The sequence below is a fragment of the Callionymus lyra genome, chromosome 16 (assembly GCF_982586985.1).
Source record: "Callionymus lyra chromosome 16, fCalLyr1.hap1.1, whole genome shotgun sequence".
NCBI classification, from domain to species: Eukaryota; Metazoa; Chordata; class Actinopteri; order Syngnathiformes; family Callionymidae; genus Callionymus; species Callionymus lyra.
Window position 1 is genome coordinate 18,845,961 of NC_141833.1, and position 22,385 is coordinate 18,868,345.

The window sequence follows — 22,385 nt, forward strand, 5'->3', positions numbered from 1 at the left end:
CAAACCTGGAGCCACAGCTCCACCAACACTGGCCCCCTCCTCACCTGCCCCCCCACACATCTGCTCTACATTCACATCTGCATCGCCATCCTCAGCACTCCTCACTCCCAGCCAGCCGGGGTCACAGACAGCAGATTTCCTGAATCGTTATCTGCTCACAATCGTCCACTGATGCTTCTCCGCTCGAGCTCGACTCAAAGTCCACATTTTAGAGTCGCATTACTCAGAACTAACATTATGACCACCGACCGATGGTTCGACCACAATCTGGACACATTATCATGTTTTCCTAAATTACATTTACAGAAATAATTATAATTATACATACTTAACTAATTTATACAGTCTTTTATGATTATTCTACTTTTTTTTTCTCATTAACATTCATGGATTTTGGATTGTTTGAGATTATTTATGAAAATATATATATATATATATATAAGTAAAGTTATATCTGAATTAATTTGTTATTAATTTAATTTATGATTGCCATTGTATCATTATAATATATATATTTTATTTTGTTATTTCCTCAATAAATGTCCATCAATATCATTATATCATAAATTTGTATAAAAAAGTTAATAACTTTCTTTGCAGATGGTGTGAATGACATTGTTACAGATCATTACAGAGATTTACTTTACATGCAATTATAAATAAATAGTGTATAAATAGACGAAGCAAAAAGATAAACTTAATAAAATAAAGTAAATAATAAAGTAAAATAAAATAACAAATAACAATGAGGCCTGTGTGAATGACATTCGTACACATTTCTGTATTTTTTTCTATTTTTTCTCCCACAAAATGTTTTTATTTCATCACATTTACTTATTAAAACTAGTTTTTTAAACTTGTTTTGTTTTATTATGATTTATATTTTCTAATTAATAACTAATTTTAACTCTTTCTGTCACATTTAAACATTCTTATTAATGCTATTTACACAGTTTCACAACTTTTATATCATTTTTTTTTAAATATTGAAGTCTTTTGTATTTGTATGATTTTGTGTATATCATAAATAAATATATATATTTATATTTATATATATATATATATATATATGGCATTTAAAATAGCTTTTAGTAGAAAGTTTGTCTTCCACATATTATTTATTCTATATTATTCATCATCTCTGCTTATAATAATTCAATTTTATAATATCCTTTTCACATTTGTTTTACCCCTTTCCTATTATTATTTATCGTAAAATAGTGACATTGTTAAATTGTATATTTATTCACAAATATACATACATGGCTTTAAAAAAAATCCTTTTAATATTTTGACAATTTTTTATCCCAAAATATGTTAATTCTTCATCATATTTGCCTATAATAATATATAGTATTTTTCCCTGTTCATATAACTGGTAATATAAGATGGTGGAACATGTAGAAAATGTTATTAGATTTTTACATTTGATTTATAATTATATTATATTATATTACTTATAAGTATAACCTAAATTCAGGACTTTTTTCTTTTTTTATCCTTTTTGTGAGTTTTTCTTAAAATAATTTCACTGAATACTGAGATCATATTTATAAATATTATGCTGGTTTATTTCTTTGTTGATATTTTTATTCACTTTTTTTCCACTTCCTGTTCCTTCGCTTCTCTCTTTTTTCTTGACGGCCCCTGGCGACACTGGGAGTAACGTGGCCCCTGAGATAAAATATTATCGCCGGTCCCCGGGAAGTACGATCAACCAAAAATCTTGGCCTTTATATCGGAATTATAAAAAGCTGTGATTTTAAGATTTTTAAAGGATTTAAAAAATGTCCATCCAGTAGCTACACTTGTCCTTCCCTCTAAAAATTTCCCAGAGTTTGATGGATCAAACCTTTCCTTCCTACACGTGGAGACGAGTAGTGGATCTGGGTGGTCATAATGTTACGGCTGACTCTTTCAAGTGTTGTATTTCTAGTGCTAGCTTCTTGTGCTAAGCTAGTTAGCATCCTGTGCTAAGCTAGTTAGCATCTTGTGCTAAGCTAGTTAGCATCCTGTGCTAAGCTAGTAAGCATCCTGTGCTAAGCTAGTTAGCATCCTGTGCTAAGCTCATTAGCATCCTGTGCTAAGCTAGTTAGCATCCTGTGCTAAGCTAGCGAGCGTCGGTGGTTTCTCTGTTTGGACTCATGTTTCCCTCATTGCATGCACTTCATAACAAAGTGTTTTGCATTCTTTTCCCTCCGACTCCCTCTGTTCCTCTTTGTGTTCCCGCCAGATGTTTCAGCCCATGATTCTGTTCATCCTCATCCTCCTCCTCTTCTCCTCCCTCTCGTACGCCGTCATCTTTAAGTTGTTCTTCCTCTTCGCGCTTTTCTTTATTCTCTAAAAAAAAATCATTTGTTTTTTTTGTTTTTTCTTGTCGTTTTTTGTTGGTTGTGTCACTTTAACTCCCGCCGGTCCTCCCTCGTTCTTCTCTTCTTCCGTTGGTTCTCTCGTGTCTCACCTCCCCTCACTTTGTTTGTCTGTTTTTCGTCCACGAACCCACCTCACGTCTCGACGCCATCACCCCTCACCCGTCTCCCCCTCCCTCCCTCCCTGCCTCCCCCGCCTCACTCACAGTCCGGTCAGAGGGATGAGCTGGAGTGGCGTCTAGGACAGGAGCGAAGCGTGGAGGCCCAGAGCCAGAACCAGGGCCAGAACCAGGGCCCGGCCCAGAGCAGGACTGGACCCTCTAGGTACCACAGACCCCTGGCTTTAAGAGCAGAGGTCAGTGCCTCCCCCACACCTGAGTCCCCCACACCTGCCCCCCCCACATCGTTCCCTTAAGAGTCAGAAATCATTTCCATTTAAATCATTATATTAATGCGACCCTAATGCAATTTTACTTTATATTAATTCATGTATTTACTCTAAAAACGTTTTTTTTAAATGTTAATATTGAAAACGAAATGTTTATAAATATTTAATTTTTCATTTCATGTTGATCTTTTCTTTTCTTTTCTCACTTGCTCTGTTTTATTTCTTGTGTTTTTTCCTCCATCGTATTTTAATCTATTTATCTTCATTCCTCTCTTTTGCCTTGACGGCCCCTGAGAGCAGTCGCACAATATAATGTGGCCCCTGAAGAAATGGTACAACGATGATGATTGTTATGAAGCAATCATTTTTACAATATGATATATATATATATATATATATATATATATATATATATATATTTAAAATATAGTTAAGCTATTATTAGACGGTTTTCCATGATGCTATCAATTCTATTAATGTTAAAATTTATTATCATACACCGTAATATATCTTTTAAATATATATATTTAAGCTAATGTAAAAACACAGTTATCAATTATGTTAATAATGCTAATTGCAACAAAACAATAATTATGTTGTAAACATTTTTATATATATTGTAAAAACAATGAATAAAGCTAATAATTATAATTATAATAAAACAATAATTTTACTATATAAAATGTATATTTAACTCTATAGTAACAACATGCTAATAAAAATAATATAATATAATATAACCTTATTTAAACAATTTAATACATATATTTAAGCTATTGTTAAAACAAGATTATCAATAAAGCTAATAATATTTATTATAATAAAACAGCTAATAAAGAAACCATAATAACAAGACGTATTAGTAGTTAGCGTTACCTTTGATATATTGGTAGTTAGCATTACTGTTTATATATTAGTAGTTAGCGTTACCTTTGATATATTGGTAGTTAGCATTACCGTACATATATTAGTAGTTAGCGTTACCTTTGATATATTGGTAGTTAGCATTACCGTACATATATTAGTAGTTAGCATTACCTTAGATATATTAGTAGTTAGCATTGCTGTAGATATATTATTTGTTAACATGACAGTAGGACTATGAGAAGTTAGCATTACCGTGATATATTAGTAGTGAGCATTACCGTAGATATATTAGAAGTTAGCTTTACTGTAGATATATTTGTAGTTATCATTACCGTAGAACTATGAAAAGTTAGCATTACCGTAGAATTATTAGCAGTTAGCATTACTGTAGATATATTAGTAGTTATCATTACCGTCTACTAAGTAGTAGTTAGCTTTACCGGAAATTTAGTAGTAGATAGCATTTGCGTAGATGTATTAGTAGTTAGCATTACCGTAGATTTATTAGTAGTTAGTATTACCGTAGATTTATTAGTAGTTAGCATTACCGTTGTAGTAGTTAACATTACTGTAGAAGTGTTATTAGGTAGCAACAAAAACTAAACCCTTTTGATTAATTTTTAAAAGGTTAATTGTATGGTTTTTTCACAACTCAATTACTGTAGTTATTAATGAACAACTTTCATCTGGTCAAATAAAAAAAAAATACATTCCTGAAGCTAGCGGTTAGCATCGCAGTACATTAGCTTAACACTGAGTCTGAGTTAGTTTAAAAAAATCTGCTGATGTTGCGTCTAAAGATTCTCTTGTTGCGTCATCAGTTACAGGCTGACTCGGCAGAAATCATCCTGTGTATGAGTGCAGCTTGTTCAGAACACACACACACACACACACACATGCACACACACACACACATGCACACACACACTCACACACACGCGCACACACACACACACACACACGCGCACACACACACACACACACACTCACACACATGTGCACACACACACGTGTGTGTGCATGTGCACACACACACATGCACACACACACACACACACACACACACACACACACACACACACACACACACACATGCACACACACACACACACACACATGCACACACACACTCACACACACGCGCACACACACACACACACACACTCACACACATGTGCACACACGCACACACACACACACACACACTCACACACACACTCACACACACACACTCACACACACAACTGTTTGATAATCGCTGCCTCATGTTTGATTTTCATAGAGAACTCTGGTTACATAAGGTCGTGACAAACAGTCCAGAGCGTCTGTCCTGGTCTTGGACTCGTGGCTGGATTAGAGCCGCGGCTGCGTGACAGATTTGACTTTAGGGCGGCAGGAGGGTCTGGACCAGAACACACTGAACCCGTCACAGAGAGGACATGATCGTAATGCTGTGTGTTCACATGAATGAAGGATGAGTGACGGCTCGCTCTGACCACTAAAGTACTGACGAGTATCACAGTATTGTGTGACAGAGAAAGTACCATGTTGACTTGTGACGTGAACATCTGCTGCTTCATGTCGTGGTTCAGCTCCGGGACACTCAGGACGTCGGGCTGCGTCTGGACCACGACAGGAGGCTGAGGCTGGACGAGTCCGTCGCGTCGCTGCCGCAGGTACGAACACGACAGCTGTCAATCATCTCAGAGTCCAGTTGAGATGTTGGCGAAGAAGCGTTGAAATCAAGAGTGTGAAGAAGAAGAAGAAAAGTGACTCTTGTGACTCGTACTAGAAACTTTCTATAAGCACTTATTTTACTAGTACTATTATCATCATTAATATTACTAATAAAACTATCATTAATATTACTAATAATACTATTACTATTATTGTCATTATTATTAATAGTAAAATTATTACTCTAATCATCATTATTATTATCAATAATATATATACTATTTAAATCATTACCATACTAATTCTACCAATACCATCAATACAATTACTGATGCCTCTGTACTATGTACTATTATCTTCATTACTATTCATAATACTACCATAATCACTGTTAATACTTTTTATAATAGTACAATTATCATAATTTCTACTACTACTACTACCATAATTACAATAACTACAATTTATGCAAGTACTATTATCACCATTATTACAACTACTACTATAATTGCTATTATTAATACTTCTACTTGTAATATCATAATCAATACTATTGCTTTTACTTCTCCTACCATAATTACTATTACTGATACTGCTAGTAGGACCATTATCATCATTACTATTACTTATACTGCAATTCCTACTTTTTTAATTGTTACCTTTACTGCTACTTCTACTATTATTATTACCGTCATTCCCATTACTAATACGTCTAATGGTACTATTACCATCAATAATATTACCCGTACTAATAACACTCTATAGCCATGATTCCAAATATCCTACTATTATAAATACTACTTCCACTTCTCAAACTACTACTTTAAAAACCATTACAGTTTCTACTTCTACTGTTAATACTATGAGTATAAGTCACATGTGACTACATGTGGTTATACTACTAACAACTCTGCTAGTACTTCTACTAATAATACTATACTTTACTTTGTACTATATACATGGTAGCATTACTACTAACACTTTTGCAAATACTACTATTACTGCTATTATGATATTACTTCTAAAATTATAACTATAACTTCAATGTCTACCACCAGAGCAACTACCCTGAACTACTACCAACACATTAACAATAATAACTGAAAGTACTTTACTAAATGTCTTGGACATCTACTTTAATATCTACTTCTATCGTATCTACTTCCGCTGCACCGACTGCTCACACAAACAACTTCTAGTACATCCACACTGAGTACTAGTATTTGTACTTCAAAACGATGTTATGATACTCTATGTTGTCGCCCGCGAACAAGCACCTTCAGGTTTTATTTTGGGCGACCTCTCATCAGACCTGCTTGAACTGACCTCTCTGACCTCTGTGACTCCAGGAAGGGGATCGTCTACACCTGGAGGTCCAGCGAGGGGGTCTGGAGCTGCAGGGTCTCCACGGTCTGGAGGGGTCGTGGGGTCACGAGCGAGCGACGCTGCTGCAGGAGCTGCGACTGTTCAGACGCAGCAGCTTCGTCTTCTACACCAAGCTCCGCTCGATCCTCACTCACTGGAGACTGAGACACAAGGAGGGCAGAGACGAGACGGATCCGGAGGTGAGTCTCACCTGTGAGGATCCAGAGGTGAGTCACACCTGTGAGGATCCAGAGGTGAGTCACACCTGTGAGGATCCAGAGGTGAGTCACACCTGTGAGGATCCAGAGGTGAGACTCACCTGTGAGGATCCAGAAGTGAGTCACACCTGTGAGGATCCAGAAGTGAGTCTCACCTGAGGACCCGCAGGAGACCACAGTGGCCTCGTTATCAAGATTTAGAATGCTACAAAAAAACTACTGTAACACTAGATAAAACTACTACAATAACAAGTTATGCATATGTCTACAGTAATATGAACTACTTATACTTATAGTGCTAATTACTAATACATCTACAGTGATGCAGTTACACATTTTTCTACAGTAAAGTTAACTACTAATAAATCTACCTTAATGATAACTAGTACATTTTCTACGGTAATGCTAACTACTAATATATCTAAAGTAATGATAACTAGTCATTTTTCTGCCGTAATGATAACTACTAATTTATTTACAGTTAAGCTAACAACTAATATGTCTACGGTTATGTTAACTAGTAATTTTTCTACTGTAATGCTAACTACTAGTATATCTATGGTAATGCTAACTACTAATATATCTACCGTAATGATAACTAGTAATTTTCTACGGTAATCCTAACAACTAATATAGCTAAGGTAATGCTAACTACTAATATATCTACGGTAATGCTAACTACTAATATATCTACAGTAATGATAACTAGTAATTTTCTACGGTAATCCTAACAACTAATATAGCTACGGTAATGCTAACTACCGATATATATACAGTAATGATAACTAGTAATTTTCTACGGTAATCCTAACAACTAATATAGCTACGGTAATGCTAACTACCAATATATCTACGGTAATGCTAACTACCAATGTATCTATGGTAATGCTAACTACTAATATAGCTACGGTAATGCTAACTACTAATATATCTACGGTAATGCTAACTACCAATCTATCTACAGCAATGCCAACTAGTAAAACGTCTACAGTAATTTTAACTACTAATATATCTACAGTAATGCCAACTAGTAATACGTCTACGGTAATGCTTACTACTAATACATCTACAGTAAAACTAGCTTCTAATATATATACGTTACTGCTAACAACTAATATAGCTAGGTTAATGCTTACTACTAATATAGCTACATTAATGCTAACTACCAATATATCTACAGTAATGCTAACTACTAATATATCTACAGTAATGATAACTAGTAATTTTCTACGGTAATCTTAACAACTAATATAGCTACGGTAATGCTAACTACCAATATATATACAGTAATGATAACTAGTAATTTTCTACGGTAATCCTAACAACTAATATAGCTACGGTAATGCTAACTACCAATATATCGACGGTAATGCTAACTACCAATGTATATATGGTAATGCTAACTACTAATATAGCTACGGTAATGCTAACTACTTATATATCTACGGTAATGCTAACTACCAATCTAGCTACAGCAATGCCAACTAGTAATACGTCTACAGTAATTTTAACTACTACTATATCTACAGTAATGCCAACTAGTAATACGTCTACGGTAATGCTTACTACTAATACATCTACAGTAAAACTAGCTTCTAATATATCTACGTTACTGCTAACAACTAATATAGCTAGGTTAATGCTTACTACTAATATATCTACATTAATGCTAACTACCAATATATCTACGGTAATGCCAACTAGTAATATGTCTACAGTAATGCTAACCGTTTGACTATAATAATTTAAAGTACTCATACATCTACACATCTTCTAGTAGCGGTGTCTTCTGAAGCCTCAGTGGATAATGGGTGTGATTGTGTAGAAGGGTCAGAATGAAACATTGTGTTGTCGTCTGCTCCAGTTAGAGAAGCTGGACGTCGTCCCAGATCTGGGAACGTTGTCGGAGGCCGAGGGCGAGTCGGACAGAGACGACAGACTGTGTTTACCTCACACTCCGGGGGATTCTACGGACGTCCTGCTGCTGTCACCTGACGTCCACACACACCCGCAGAGACAGGTACGACAACAACACAACACTTTGTTTACATCCAAAGTGACTTGGTTCTTATACATGTCATTATTTAAATTAAATATATGTTAGTATATCAGTAACATCAGAACATTTAACATTTAAAATGTTGAAAATGTTGTTTTTTCAGCGTTTATTTTCTATATCTAAATTTAAAGATACATTTTAAATACATAAATACATTTAATTAATAAAAAATTGAAGGTTTTCTAAATAAATTGTTTTTTTTTACACACAGTTTGATATTCCTATTCTAATATTTTACATATAAATATTCTAAATATATATTTATTTATTTGTACTGATATAATAGAGCAATCATGAATTAAAAAAATTACAAATTGTAAATCCATTAATATAAAAACTAGTTTTCTAATATTCAATGTTTTTTTATTTATAATATAAAATGTTGGTATAATAGTGCAAACATTTTTATACTGAATTAAAAAACATTTCATTTAGAAAATGTATTTTAACATTCTTTAATGACAATTTCAAACTATATGTGTTATAGAATAACTATATAAATAACTATAACTATAAAATATAAATCAATAAAGTTCAACCTTTCCTTACCTTAAATAAATAAATAAAAATGTAACCTTTAAATACACAAGTTATTGAATTCAATAAAAAAAAAATTAAACCTTTACATGTAGAAATTATAGAATTCAAATATTTAAATGTATATATATATATATATATATATATATATATATATATATATATATTTAATGATTTAAAATGGTAATGCTAACTACTAAAACTTCTACGGTAATTCAAACTACTAATACTTCTACGGTAATGCTAACTATTAATAGTTCTACGGTAATGTTAACTACTAATACTTCTACAGTAATACTACCTACTGATATATCTACGTTAATGCTAACTAATATTACTTCTACGGTAATGCTAACTACTATAACTTCTACGGTAATTCGAACTACTAATACTTCTATGGTAATGCTAACTATTAATAGTTCTACAGTAATGTTAACTACTAATACGTCAACGGTAATGCTAACTATTAATAGTTCTACGGTAATGTTAACTATTAATACTTCTACGGTAATGCTGACTATTAATAGTTCTACGGTAATGTTAACTACTAATACTTCTACGGTAATACTAACTATTATAGTTCTACGGTAATGTTAACTACTAATACTTCTACGGTAATGCTAACTATTATAGTTCTACGGTAATGTTAACTACTAATACGTCTACGGTAATGCTAACTATTAATAGTTCTACGGTAATGTTAACTACTAATACGTCTACGGTGATGCTAACTATTAATAGTTCTATGGTAATGTTAACTACTAATACCTCTACGGTAATGCTAACTATTATAGTTCTACGGTAATGTTAACTACTAATACGTCTACGGTAATGCTAACTATTATAGTTCTACGGTAATGTTAACTACTAATACGTCTACGGTGATGCTAACTATTAATAGTTCTATGGTAATGTTAACTACTAATACCTCTACGGTAATGTGAACTCAAAATATATCTACAGTAATGCTAACTATTAATACATCTACAGTAATGATAGCTACTAATATATCTACGCTAATGCTACCTATTCCAATCAAAAAAAAAGAAATCTTAGCTTCAAGATCTTAAATGTTAAATTCAACCAATATTCTGATGCTACTGCGTCTTGCAGATATTTATTCAATATTAATGTAATGAAAAACACAAAATAAGAAAATGAAGTAATGATTAATAAAAACTTTAAAAATCTAAATGGAGGCTCTAGTTCGAGTCTTCCATAGTTAAGCTTTGTGTTTATTCTTTATTGATATTAAATATTAATTTAATAAGAATATAAAATCCAGAAATAAACATGCACTTCTGAACCATTTTCAACATTTAATTCCGGCTGTTTTCCCCGCAGTTGGTTCTTTTCACGACACGCCCCTAATTGGCAGAAACTAATGATCGTGTCAGTTTGGCATGCAAATGAAAACTGTGACCCAGATAAATGTTTGACGTTATTTTGCAGAGCATTCATGTTTTATTCCTAGAACCTCATTAGCAGGAGAACGTCTGCTTCCCCCTCGACGCCCCCTGTCTGTTAGTTAGAAAGTCCACACATGTCCACAAATTTCAACAAATGTCTACAAATGTCCCCAAATCTCCACACATGTCTTCAAATGTCTACACATGTCTTCAAATGTCTACACATGTCTTCAAATGTCTACACATGTCTTCAAATGTCTACAAATGTCAACAAATGTCCACACATGTCTTCAAATGTCTACACATGTCTACAAAAGTCCACAAATGTCCACACATGTCTACAAATGTCCAAAAATGTCCACAAATGTCTACAAATGTCCACAAATGTCTATAAATGTCTACACGTGTTTACAAATGTCTACAAATGTCCACAAATGTCCACAAACGTCCACAAATGTCTACAAATGTCCACAAATGTCCACAAACTTCCACAAATGTCTACAGATGTCCACAAATGTCTACAAATGTCCACAAATGTCTATAAATGTCTACACGTGTTTACAAATGTCCACAAACGTCCACAAATGTCCACAATTGTCCACAAATTTCCACAAATGTCTACAAATGTCCACAAATGTCTATAAATGTCTGCACGTGTTTACAAATGTCCACAAACGTCCACAAATGTCCACAATTGTCCACAAATGTCTACAAATGTCCACAAATGTCCACAATTGTCCACAAATGTCAGAAGATGTCCACAAATGTACAGCACAAATTGAAGAAATGTGCATAAATACCTAGAAATGTCCAGGAATATTCATAAATATATTTACAAACTGTCTGATATATCCAGAACTAGACCCATTGCCCACAAGTGTCCAAAAATGTGTAGAAGTTTCCGAAAATGTCTAGAAATGTCCAGAGCAAATATAAAAATACCCAGAAATACGTCTGTGAAGATTCTACAAGTGGTTCAAAAGCGAATAAACTGGACTGAACTCTACACTCGCTTTTGAACCACTTAGATACCCAGAAATACCGAGAAATACCCGAAAATGTCCAGGAATATTCAGAAATGTCCAAATGTATCTAAAAATGTCCAGAAAAAAACCCGATAAAATATCCAGAAAAATATTAACAAATTTCCAAAATGTACAGAAATATCACAAATATCACAAAATGTTCAGAAATATCCACAAAGGTCAACAAATGTCCAAAATAATATCTGTAAAGCAAATATGAAAAAATATCCAAGTATACCCGAGAATGTCCAGATATATCCAGAAATGCCCAGGAATTATTATAAAAGTCCAAGAATATTTAGAAATGTCCAGGAATACTTAAAAAAGTCCAGGAATATTTAGAAATATCCAGGAATATTCATAAATGTCCAGGAATACTTAAAAAAGTCCAGGAATATTTAGAAATATCCAGGAATATTCATAAATGTCCAGGAATATTTAGAAATGTGCAGGAATATTCATAAATGTCCAGGAATATTTAGAAATGTCAAGGAATATTCACAAATGTCCAGGAATATTCACAAATGTCCAGGAATATTAAAAATGTCCAGGAATATTTAGAAATGTCCAGGAATATTAAAAATGTCCAGGAATATTAAAAAATGTCCAGAAATATTTAGAAATGTCCAGGAATATTTAGAAATGTCCAGGAATATTAAAAAATGTCCAGAAATATTAAAAATGTCCAGGAATATTAACAATGTCGAGGAATATTTAGAAATGTCAAGGAATATTCACAAATGTCCAGGAATATTAAAAATGTCCAGGAATATTTATAAATGTCCAGGAATACTTAAAAAAGTCCAGGAATATTTAGAAATATCCAGGAATATTCATAAATGTCCAGGAATATTTAGAAATGTGCAGGAATATTCACAAATGTCCAGGAATATTAAAAATGTCCAGGAATATTTAGAAATGTACAGGAATATTTAGAAATGTCCAGGAATATTTAGAAATGTCCAGAAATATTAAAAATGTCCAGGAATATTAAAACATGTCCAGGAATATTTAAAAATGTCCAGAAATATTAAAAATGTCCAGGAATATTAACAATGTCCAGGAATATTCATAAATGTCCAGGAATATTTATAAATATTCACAAATATCCAGGAATATTCACAAATATCCAGACATATCTAGAAGGATAAAACATATAAAACATCCAAAAATACACATAAATGTCCAGTCAAGAGGCTCCAGCTGCACGACACAGTGTTGATGAAGTACTTTTGTCTCCTGACAGAAGTTCTGCAGAGACACGTTCAAGTTCAAACATCTTGTAGCTCCGACAGGAACCCTTGATGGAACCTAATCTTTTCCTCTGCAGCTCGGGGAGAACCGGCGAGTTCTTCAGGCCCTTCGGACGCTGCTGGAGGAGTTTCGGGAAGAACTGCGTGAAGAAGAGACGCGACGCCGGCAAGTGCAGCAAACGTACGCCGACGACAGGGCGGCCTGGGAGGTGAAGTGGGCGGAGCTAAAGTGTCACATCACGCAGGTACGAAGTCCAAATTAAATCAGTTGAAATACATACAAATGTTTCACTTTTTAAACTCTACCGATGGTTCTAAAGTGAATCTTTCCGGCCTTTAAAAAAACTTTTTTAAACCTTTAACACTTTTGAAAATGATCTTTGAGTTTTTTTAAAAGTTCTTGAAACGTTATGGGATGTTTTTAAAAGCTTTTTGAAAGATTTTTTTTAAGTTTTTTTTTTTTTTCTTTACATTTTTTCTTTTTTAATCTATTCTTAAGTTGTTGTTTTTTTTGTTTATAATGTTCTTAAAAAAATTCTTTATCGTTTTTTATAAAGTTATTTTTTAAATCTTCCTTGAAATTTTATGGAACGTTCTTAACAGGTTTTTGAACATTTTTGAACATTTTTTCTTTTTTAATCTTATTCTTAAGTTGTTGTTTTTTTGTTTTTAAGGTTCTTTAAAAAAAAAATTAATCGTTTTTTAAAGTTATTTTTTAAATCTTCCTTGAAATTTTATGGAACGTTCTTAACAGGTTTTTGAACATTTTTGAACATTTTTTCTTACAGTCAAATCATAAAAGTGCTTCTGACAAAAATCTGCACCGGACACAAACATTTAGTTTAAAAAGTTGATTCAAAAGTTTTGAGTCAAAAACACACAAATGTTTCGAACCTATGGTTCTAAAATGAATATTTCCGGCCTTTAAAAAAAACTTTTTTAAACCTTTAAAACTTTTGAAAATGATCTTTGATTTTTTTTTAAAGTTCTTGAAACGTTATGGGATGTTTTTAAAAGTTTTTTTAAAGATTTTTTAAAAGTTTTTTTTTTTTTGTGTGTTTGAAAATATTTGACATGTTCTTTACATTTTTTCTTTTTTAATCGTATTATTAAGTTTTTTTGTTTTTTTTTATAATGTTCTTAAAAAAAAATGTAATCGTTTTTTAAAGTTATTTTTTAAATCTTCCTTGAAATTTGATGGAATGTTCTTAACAGGTTTTTGAAAAATTTTGAAAACTTTCTTACAGTCAGATCATAAAAGTGCTTCTGACAAAAATCTGCACCGGACACAAACATTTAGTTTAAGTAAGTAAGTGCTTTAGTTTAAGTAAGTAAGTAAGTAAGTAAGTAAGTAATATTTATTTATATAGCGCTTTTCGAGACCAGGGTCACAAAGCGCTTAAACAATCAAAACAATACTCAAAAAAGTACATACTTTAAAGATCAAGATAATACTGAGAACAACACAGGAGTGAAAACAAACTGTTAAAAAGTTTTCTTCAATAATTTTGAGTCAAAAACACATGTTTCAAACCGATGGTTCTGAGTGAATCTTTGTGTTTTTCCGAGCAGCTGGAAGAGACTCAGACGGGCGTCGAGCGCGACGCTCAGGCGGGCGACAGGGATCCGACCTCTGACCCCGGGCGGACGCAGGAGCGCGAGGAGAACCGGCGCTTGCTCTCCGAGAGCCACAACTCCACGCTGGACCTGCGCTGGAAGCTGCAGCACGGAGAGAAGAGGTGGAGCCGAGAACGCTCGGAGCTGCTGGAGCTCTTTGAGCGAGAACGTCAGGAGTGGGACGGGACCACCAGGGAGCTGCACCGCAAGATGGAGAGGGTGAGAGGCCGGTGTTTAGGGGTGTTTGGAAAGGTTTTTGAAATATGTATAGATATTTTTAGAAGGCTTTTTTTTTAGGGTTTTTTAAAAGCTTTTAAAAGCTTATTTTTTGGGGGTTTTTTTATCTTGTTTTTTAGAATTTTTATTTTAAATTTCTTTTTAAAAAAAATATTTTTTTAAAAGGTTATTTATTTATTTATTTTTTACGTTCTCAAAACGTTTTAAAATCATTTTTGAAATTTTTTTTAAAAGGTTTTTTTTATCTTGTTTTTTATTTGATGTTCTTTTTTTTTTTTTAAATGCGTCACTTTAAGGTTTTTATTTAGTGTTTAGTTTTTTTAAACCTTTAAAACTTTTAAAAATGATCTTTGAGTTTTTTTGAAACGTAATGGAATGTTTTTAAAAGGTTTTTGAAAGATTTTTAAAAGTTTTTTAAATATTTATTTTTAAGTTCTTTACATTTTTTCTTTTTTAATCTTATTTTTTAGTTTTAAAGGTTCTTAAAATAAATTAAAAATGTTTTTGAAAGTTCCTTGAAATTTTATTGAATGTTCTTAAAAGGTTTTTGAAAGTTTTTGAAAACTTTCTTACAGTTAAATCATAAAAGAGCTTCTGACAAAAATCTGGATCAGACACAAACCATTACTTCAAAAAGTTTTCTTCAATAATTTTGAGTCAAAATTGTTGTTTTTTATCTATTCTTATGTAAAAAAAAAATTCTTCATATATTATACTTTTTAAGAATTTAACAAAGCCTTAACATGACATGTTGAAATGGTAAAATAAAAAAATAAAAGGTTTTTGTATAAATAAATAATTTTATGTATCAGATACTTTCAGCTGAAAATATTTTTTACACAATAATTTTATGACAAGAACAATTACACCTTTTTTGGCATTTGAAATATCAGTGATAGCGACAAAATAAATGAGACAGAAGTTGGCAATTAAGTTTACAGACCGTTTTGCATAACACTCACAGATTTATCAAAAATTGACAATTCCTTCAAAAGTTTCCTGGATCCAGATGGTAATTCCAAACACCACCACAACACAATCATTTTGTTCCTTATTGTGTTATTTACTTTCCTGGCAAACTAATCAAATCAGTTTAACATGTTTTTAGTTATTTTCATTACAAACCAACAAAGGCAGACAAAAGTAAACAAATGACATAAATGTGTGTTTGAGAAAAACATGTCTCACTAAAATGAAATTTTGACGTCAAGTAGTGGAAGAACTCGGTGGTCATAATGTTTTTGTCAAGATTATCATGAAACATGGATGAAACACGTGACAAATAATGTCAAATAAATAATAAAAAATATAACGTAAAACCTGCTGCAAGCCGCTGATGCGCCACAGATGAGGGGGGAGAGAGGGGTGAGCGAGGGTGAGCGAGGGGGAGAAAAAGGGGGAGTAAAAGGGTGAGAAACATCCATTATTCAGTCGTGTTGCAGCAGTCGGTTCACCTGCTGAAGAGCTTTCACCTCCAGTCGAGAGCGAAGCTCAGACGCTGCAGAGATCTAAGAGTCCAAAGCACTGTGAGGAGACGTTTGGTCTTCAGCGGGTCACGACTCCTCTGGAGGGTCCTGGACCTGGTCTTCTGGACCTGCTGATGTCTTCTGTGGAATCTTGACTTTATTCAGATCATATTCAGACGAAAAGTGTTTAAAAGAATAAACACTCGAGTGTCAGTCACACCTGATCACGTGATACGATTCCAAACCTGCTTGTCTCTTTTTTGTTGTTTATTTCTGTTTTCTACTGTTGACCTTGAAAATCATATTTTTTTGTTTGTTTGCTTTTTTACAATGTGTAGATTATTTCACTATTCCTACCTTCTTTGTATTTTTCTTGATTGAAGATTTTCTTTTTTTCTCATTTTTTTGTATTTACTTTCTATTGTTAGATCAATTTCCTACTAATGACATTTTTCCTTCTTTTTATTTTATCTCCATTTTAGATTAAAAAAAAAAAACATGTATGCTATTTTTTTATCTGTTAATTATTTGTATATTTTCTCTAGTAGTCTCTAATTTTTTTTAAAACTATTTTGTTGTTTGTTATTTTCTTTTTTTTCCCTGGTCGAATTTTTTTGTCAGATTTTTGTTCTTACTGTGGATTTTCTTTGTATTTTTTGCTCAATATCTGTTTCTCATGTTTGTTGTTTTGTTCGTTTGTAGATCATTTATTTGTTTTGAGACTTTTTTCAACATTTTTTTGTCTCTGTTTTTTTCAAATGTTTAACTTTTATTATTTACATTCATAATTTTGTGTCTGTTCAGTTTTCCTTCATTTTTTTTACTGTCAATGTTGATTATTTGTGATTCATTTCTTTTTTTTTCACTTTTTCTAACATTTTTTCTTATTTAATATATATATATATATATATATATATATATATATATACAGTATTTATATATATATATACAGTATATATATATATATTTATGTTGATATATTTTTATATATATATATATAATATATATATATATCATATATATATATATATCATATATAATATAAAATTGGGTTATATTAAAAAAATAGTTCATATTTAGTTTAATTTTCCTTTTATATGTTTTTTTTTATTTTTTAATCGTGATTATTTTTGGCGTTTAAATCCAACCATCTTCTAAATACCACAATTATCCCTGTAAAATAATCTGTCAGAGAAAATAATTTAAGAAAACTTTTGTAAGCAAAATTATTAAATTTTTTCATGGGATTAAATCAAACAACTTAAATCCCTGTGTTGTCCTCGTGCAGCTTCAGCGGGAGCTGAGCAGCCGTCGAGCCGAAGGCATCGAGTCCAAAGATCTCAGAGGAACCTTCTCGCCTCAGGAGACCCCCTGCGGCCTCCCTCGCTCCCCTCGCTCCCCTCGCTCGCCCTGTACGTCCACCCCGGTCCTGGTCCCGCCCGCTCGCTCCCACTCCGACTCTGAGGCCACGATGGACCAGCAGGGGGCGACCCTGAGACTCAAAGTTCCGCCGGAGAACCTGTTCCTGGACGCCCTGACGCTGGACCCCCTCGGCGGGCTGGAGGTGCCGCCTTCGAGGCTGGAGGGCGAGAAACGTTTCCCCTGCATGAACGAGGTGAGCAACGTCCGAGACCATCGGCGACGTCTTCGACTTCTCTTGAATCTTGTTGCTTGTCTCGCCCTCAAGGCTCTGGACCAGCTGTCGGAGCAGGATCCGGATCCGGAGGAGGACGATATGGCCGGAGGCAGTTTGCTCAGGTGAGGATCTAATCCGGATTAGAAACCGCCACGAGTCATCAGGATTACTGGGGGTGTCATGGCTAAGATGGTAGAGTGGTTGCCTGCAGTCCAAAAGGTTGCAGGTTCAATCCCAGCTCCAGACAAGCTTGTGTCGTTGTGTCCCTGAGCAAGACACTTGACCCTGATTGCTCCTGATGCCATGCGGTGCAGCCTACTCCCATCAGTATGTGTGAATGGCTGTCAAAGCGCTTTGTGACCCTGGTCTAGAAAGGCGCTATCTAAATAGACATTATTACTGAACGGGGTCTTCCTCCTTCCAGGGCCAAGTCCGTCTGCTCCATGAGCGACTTCCAGCGCTTGATGGACAGCTCGCCTTTTTTGCCGGACAAGACCCACCACGGCGAGCGAGGCGGCGACGACGTCACGCCGCCTCTGTCGCCGGACGACCTCAAGTACATCGAGGAGTTCAACAACAAGGGCTGGGATTTCCCGGCGTCCGCCGCCGCCACCGCCGGCAGCGAACCCTGGGCCGACAAGAGATTGGAGGCTCCGGGTGGTGACAGAGGTCCGGAGCCGTTCCAGCCCCCGGCCTGGTACCTCACCACCAGCGCCACCCTGACCACCAGCACGCTCAGTAGCCCAGACCACTGCCACAGGTCCCCGCTGAGGGGCAATGGAGGGGTCCACCTCCTCCACAGTCCCACCAGGCACGATCGGCCCACTGCCCAAGAATCGGACTACCTACCGAAAGGGACCAAACCAAGGGGTGGAGATTCCGGTCTGGGTGGACCGGATGAAGTGTTCGGTAGCGCCAGGTGGACATGTGGTCTTTTAGAGGCGACAGGTGGATTAAGGACTTCTCCCATTCAGTCCCCCATCTGCCCCACGGTGGGTTACGCGTCCTCGCTGGAACTTCAGCTCTCCAGGAACCTGAGCGACGACATGAAGGAAGTGGCCATGACGGTCAGGAACGCCATCCGCTCGCCCCCCGGACCCGTGGTCCGGGAAACCGCCTGCCAAACCAACGGGTTCACAACACGAGGCACCCAGACCACGCAGACCATCAGCGTCGGCCTTCAAACGGACCTCCTGAGGAACCTGACCAGCAGCCCGCACCGGTGCCTCACGCCCAAAGGGGGCGGCACCCCCATCTCCTCCCCGTCCCGGAACCTGAGGAAGATCCAGTACTCGCCCGTAGTCCAGAGTAAGTTCGAGCGACCCTGCTGCTCGCCCAAGTACGGCTCGCCCAAGCTCCAGCGCAAGCTCTCCGCCACCAACAAGGCCGACCTGCCCAACGCCGCCCGCGCCCCGACCCCGACCACCCCGCAGAAGGGGAACAGCGAGTCCGCCTGGGCTCGGTCCACCACCACCCGGGACAGCCCGGTCCACACCACCATCAACGACGGGCTCTCCAGCCTCTTCAACATCATCGACCACACGGTCTACGACGCACAAAAGTTCAACAAGTCCCCCAGTCGCTCCCGGGCCACCCCTCCCCCCACCGCGGACCCCAGCCCCGCCCACGGCCCCCTGGCCTCGGACCACAGGACAGCACAGGAGCCCTGCAGGACCGCGAGGGGCCGCTCGCCCAGCCCGGTGCAGCTGGTCCTAGAAACCCAGGGCGACAGAACCGCGGAGGCGGCGAGCGGCGTCCGCCAGGATCTGTCGGCGCCGCCCGGGTACACCCTCGCCGAGAACGCGGCGCGGATCCTCAACAAGAAGCTGCAGGAGCAGAACCTGAGAGACGAGAGACGGACGGGTCCGGGCAGGACGGCGGACCAGGACCGGGGACAGTCCGGATGCATCGAGGTAACGACTCTCTCTGCGAACACGACACATGGAAATAAAACCTGAAATAATCAAGTTCTCTTCTCAGATCGAAAGCACAGACTCATAAAAACGGTAAAGTTTAACATAAATTACTCAAAAATTCTTCTCGTCTGAGACTTTAACTTCCTTCACTGAGACTTTTTATCAAACGTTTAGAGATAATACACTTTTGAACGTTATTTTTCTTTTTAACTAAAAGATTAGTTTCAATAAAAAACTCCTCTCGACCATTACATTATGACCACCTACCTTGTTGAACAGGTTGCTGCTCTTTAGTCTAGTGATGTGTTGATGAAGCTTCATGAAACAGTGTCATGATCGTCAGAGTCCACTAGATGGCGTCTCAGCACTATTTTACCTTTGTTTTGAACAACTGTTCTAATGAAACTCATTTTTTAAACTGATGGCGCCACCTACTGACCTCTGAACAACATGACACTGTTTCATGAAGCTTCATCAACACATCACTACCATATAGTGGACTCTGAAGATAACGACACTGTTTCATGAAGCTTCATCAACACATCACTACCATATAGTGGACTCTGAAGATAATGACACTGTTTCATGAAGCTTCATCAACACATCACTACCATCTAGTGGACTCTGAAGATAACGACACTGTTTCATGAAGCTTCATCAACACATCACTACCATCTAGTGGACTCTGAAGATAATGACACTGTTTCATGAAGCTTCATCAACACATCACTACCATCTAGTGGACTCTGAAGATAATGACACTGTTTCATGAAGCTTCATCAACACATCACTACCATATAGTGGACTCTGAAGATAATGACACTGTTTCATGAAGCTTCATCAACACATCACTACCATCTAGTGGACTCTGAAGATAATGACAATGTTTCATGAAGCTTCATCAACACATCACTACCATATAGTGGACTCTGAAGATAATGACACTGTTTCATGAAGCTTCATCAACACATCACTACCATCTAGTGGACTCTGAAGATAACGACACTGTTTCATGAAGCTTCATCAACACATCACTACCATATAGTGGACTCTGAAGATAACGACACTGTTTCATGAAGCTTCATCAACACATCACTACCATATAGTGGACTCTGAAGATAATGACACTGTTTCATGAAGCTTCATCAACACTTCACTACCATCTAGTGGACTCTGAAGATAACGACACTGTTTCATGAAGCTTCATCAATACATCACTACCATCTAGTGGACTCTGAAGGTAATGACACTGTTTCATGAAGCTTCATCAACACTTCACTACCATCTAGTGGAATCTGATGATAATGACACTGTTTCATGAAGCTTCATCGACACATCACTACCATCTAGTGGACTCTGAAGATAATGACACTGTTTCATGAAGCTTCATCAACACATCACTACCATCTAGTGGACTCTGAAGATAAGGACACTGTTTCATGAAGCTTCATCAACACATCACTACCATCTAGTGGACTCTGAAGATAAGGACACTGTTTCATGAAGCTTCATCGACACATCACTACCATCTAGTGGACTCTGAAGATAATGACAGTGTTTCATGAAGCTTCATCAACACATCACTACCATCTAGTGGACTCTGAAGATAAGGACACTGCTACATACAAAGCTTCATGTAGCAGTGTCATGTTGTTCAGAGGTCAGTAGGTGGCGCCATCAGTTTAAAAAAAATGATGTTTCATTAGAACAGTTGTTCAAAACAAAGGTAACAAAAATAGTGCAGAGACGCCATCTAGTTTACTTTTGTTCTCTCCTATGAAATCAAGTCTTTTAAAGGAGGGGTGGGTGATCTTCAAAACGCTCTTAACAAGCTACACCGTCACGATGAGAAGCATCTTTTTGATTGAGCGTGGTGTTGTGAACATCGATCGTTAATCTCTGATTTAACTCCAGGTCTCCTGTCTTCTATCAGGTCCTCCCTTCTGCCTTATTCCAGATCCTGGTCTCCTGGTTAACCTTCTCTCCCCCTCTCTCCCCCCCACCCTCCCCCCTCCTCCTCCAGAACCACACTGTCATACTAACAACTCCTTGGGGACTCTAACTCTGCTTGTCTCTGCCATGTAAGTCCTTTTTCTTCTTCTGTGCCGGAGGACTCACCAGCCACCAGTGGACCCCCCCTCCATTCCTCCCTCCATTCCTCCCTCCCTTCCTCCCCTCCTTCCTCACCCGACTCTCTCCTCTTCATCAGCGCATGCTTCACAGGACAGCCGTGGAGGCGACTGGTGTCCGACTGTTGTGTCCACAAGTGCATGCTGGGAATCATCTGGGGGGGGGGTTTAGAGGATCACACTGGACCGACCGGGCCTTGACGGAGCTGCGGTTCTG

At 36.6% G+C, this 22,385-nt stretch overlaps 1 protein-coding gene across 2 annotated transcripts in view; it reads left to right on the forward strand.

The window, feature by feature from the left end:
- mtcl1 (microtubule crosslinking factor 1) overlaps positions 1-22,385 on the forward strand; it is a 63,965-nt gene that overhangs the window by 34,955 nt on the left and 6,625 nt on the right. The window contains exons 6-13 of one of the 2 annotated variants that reach the window (XM_087811706.1): positions 2,578-2,724; positions 6,651-6,866; positions 8,749-8,904; positions 13,245-13,412; positions 14,740-15,003; positions 17,776-18,102; positions 18,175-18,245; positions 18,548-20,036. In XM_087811706.1, coding sequence (XP_087667832.1) covers positions 2,578-2,724; positions 6,651-6,866; positions 8,749-8,904; positions 13,245-13,412; positions 14,740-15,003; positions 17,776-18,102; positions 18,175-18,245; positions 18,548-20,036 — 2,838 coding nt within the window. Of the gene's footprint in view, positions 1-2,577; positions 2,725-5,216; positions 5,301-6,650; positions 6,867-8,748; positions 8,905-13,244; positions 13,413-14,739; positions 15,004-17,775; positions 18,103-18,174; positions 18,246-18,547; positions 20,037-22,385 lie in introns of both variants that reach the window. The other variant, XM_087811707.1, reaches the window with a different exon arrangement.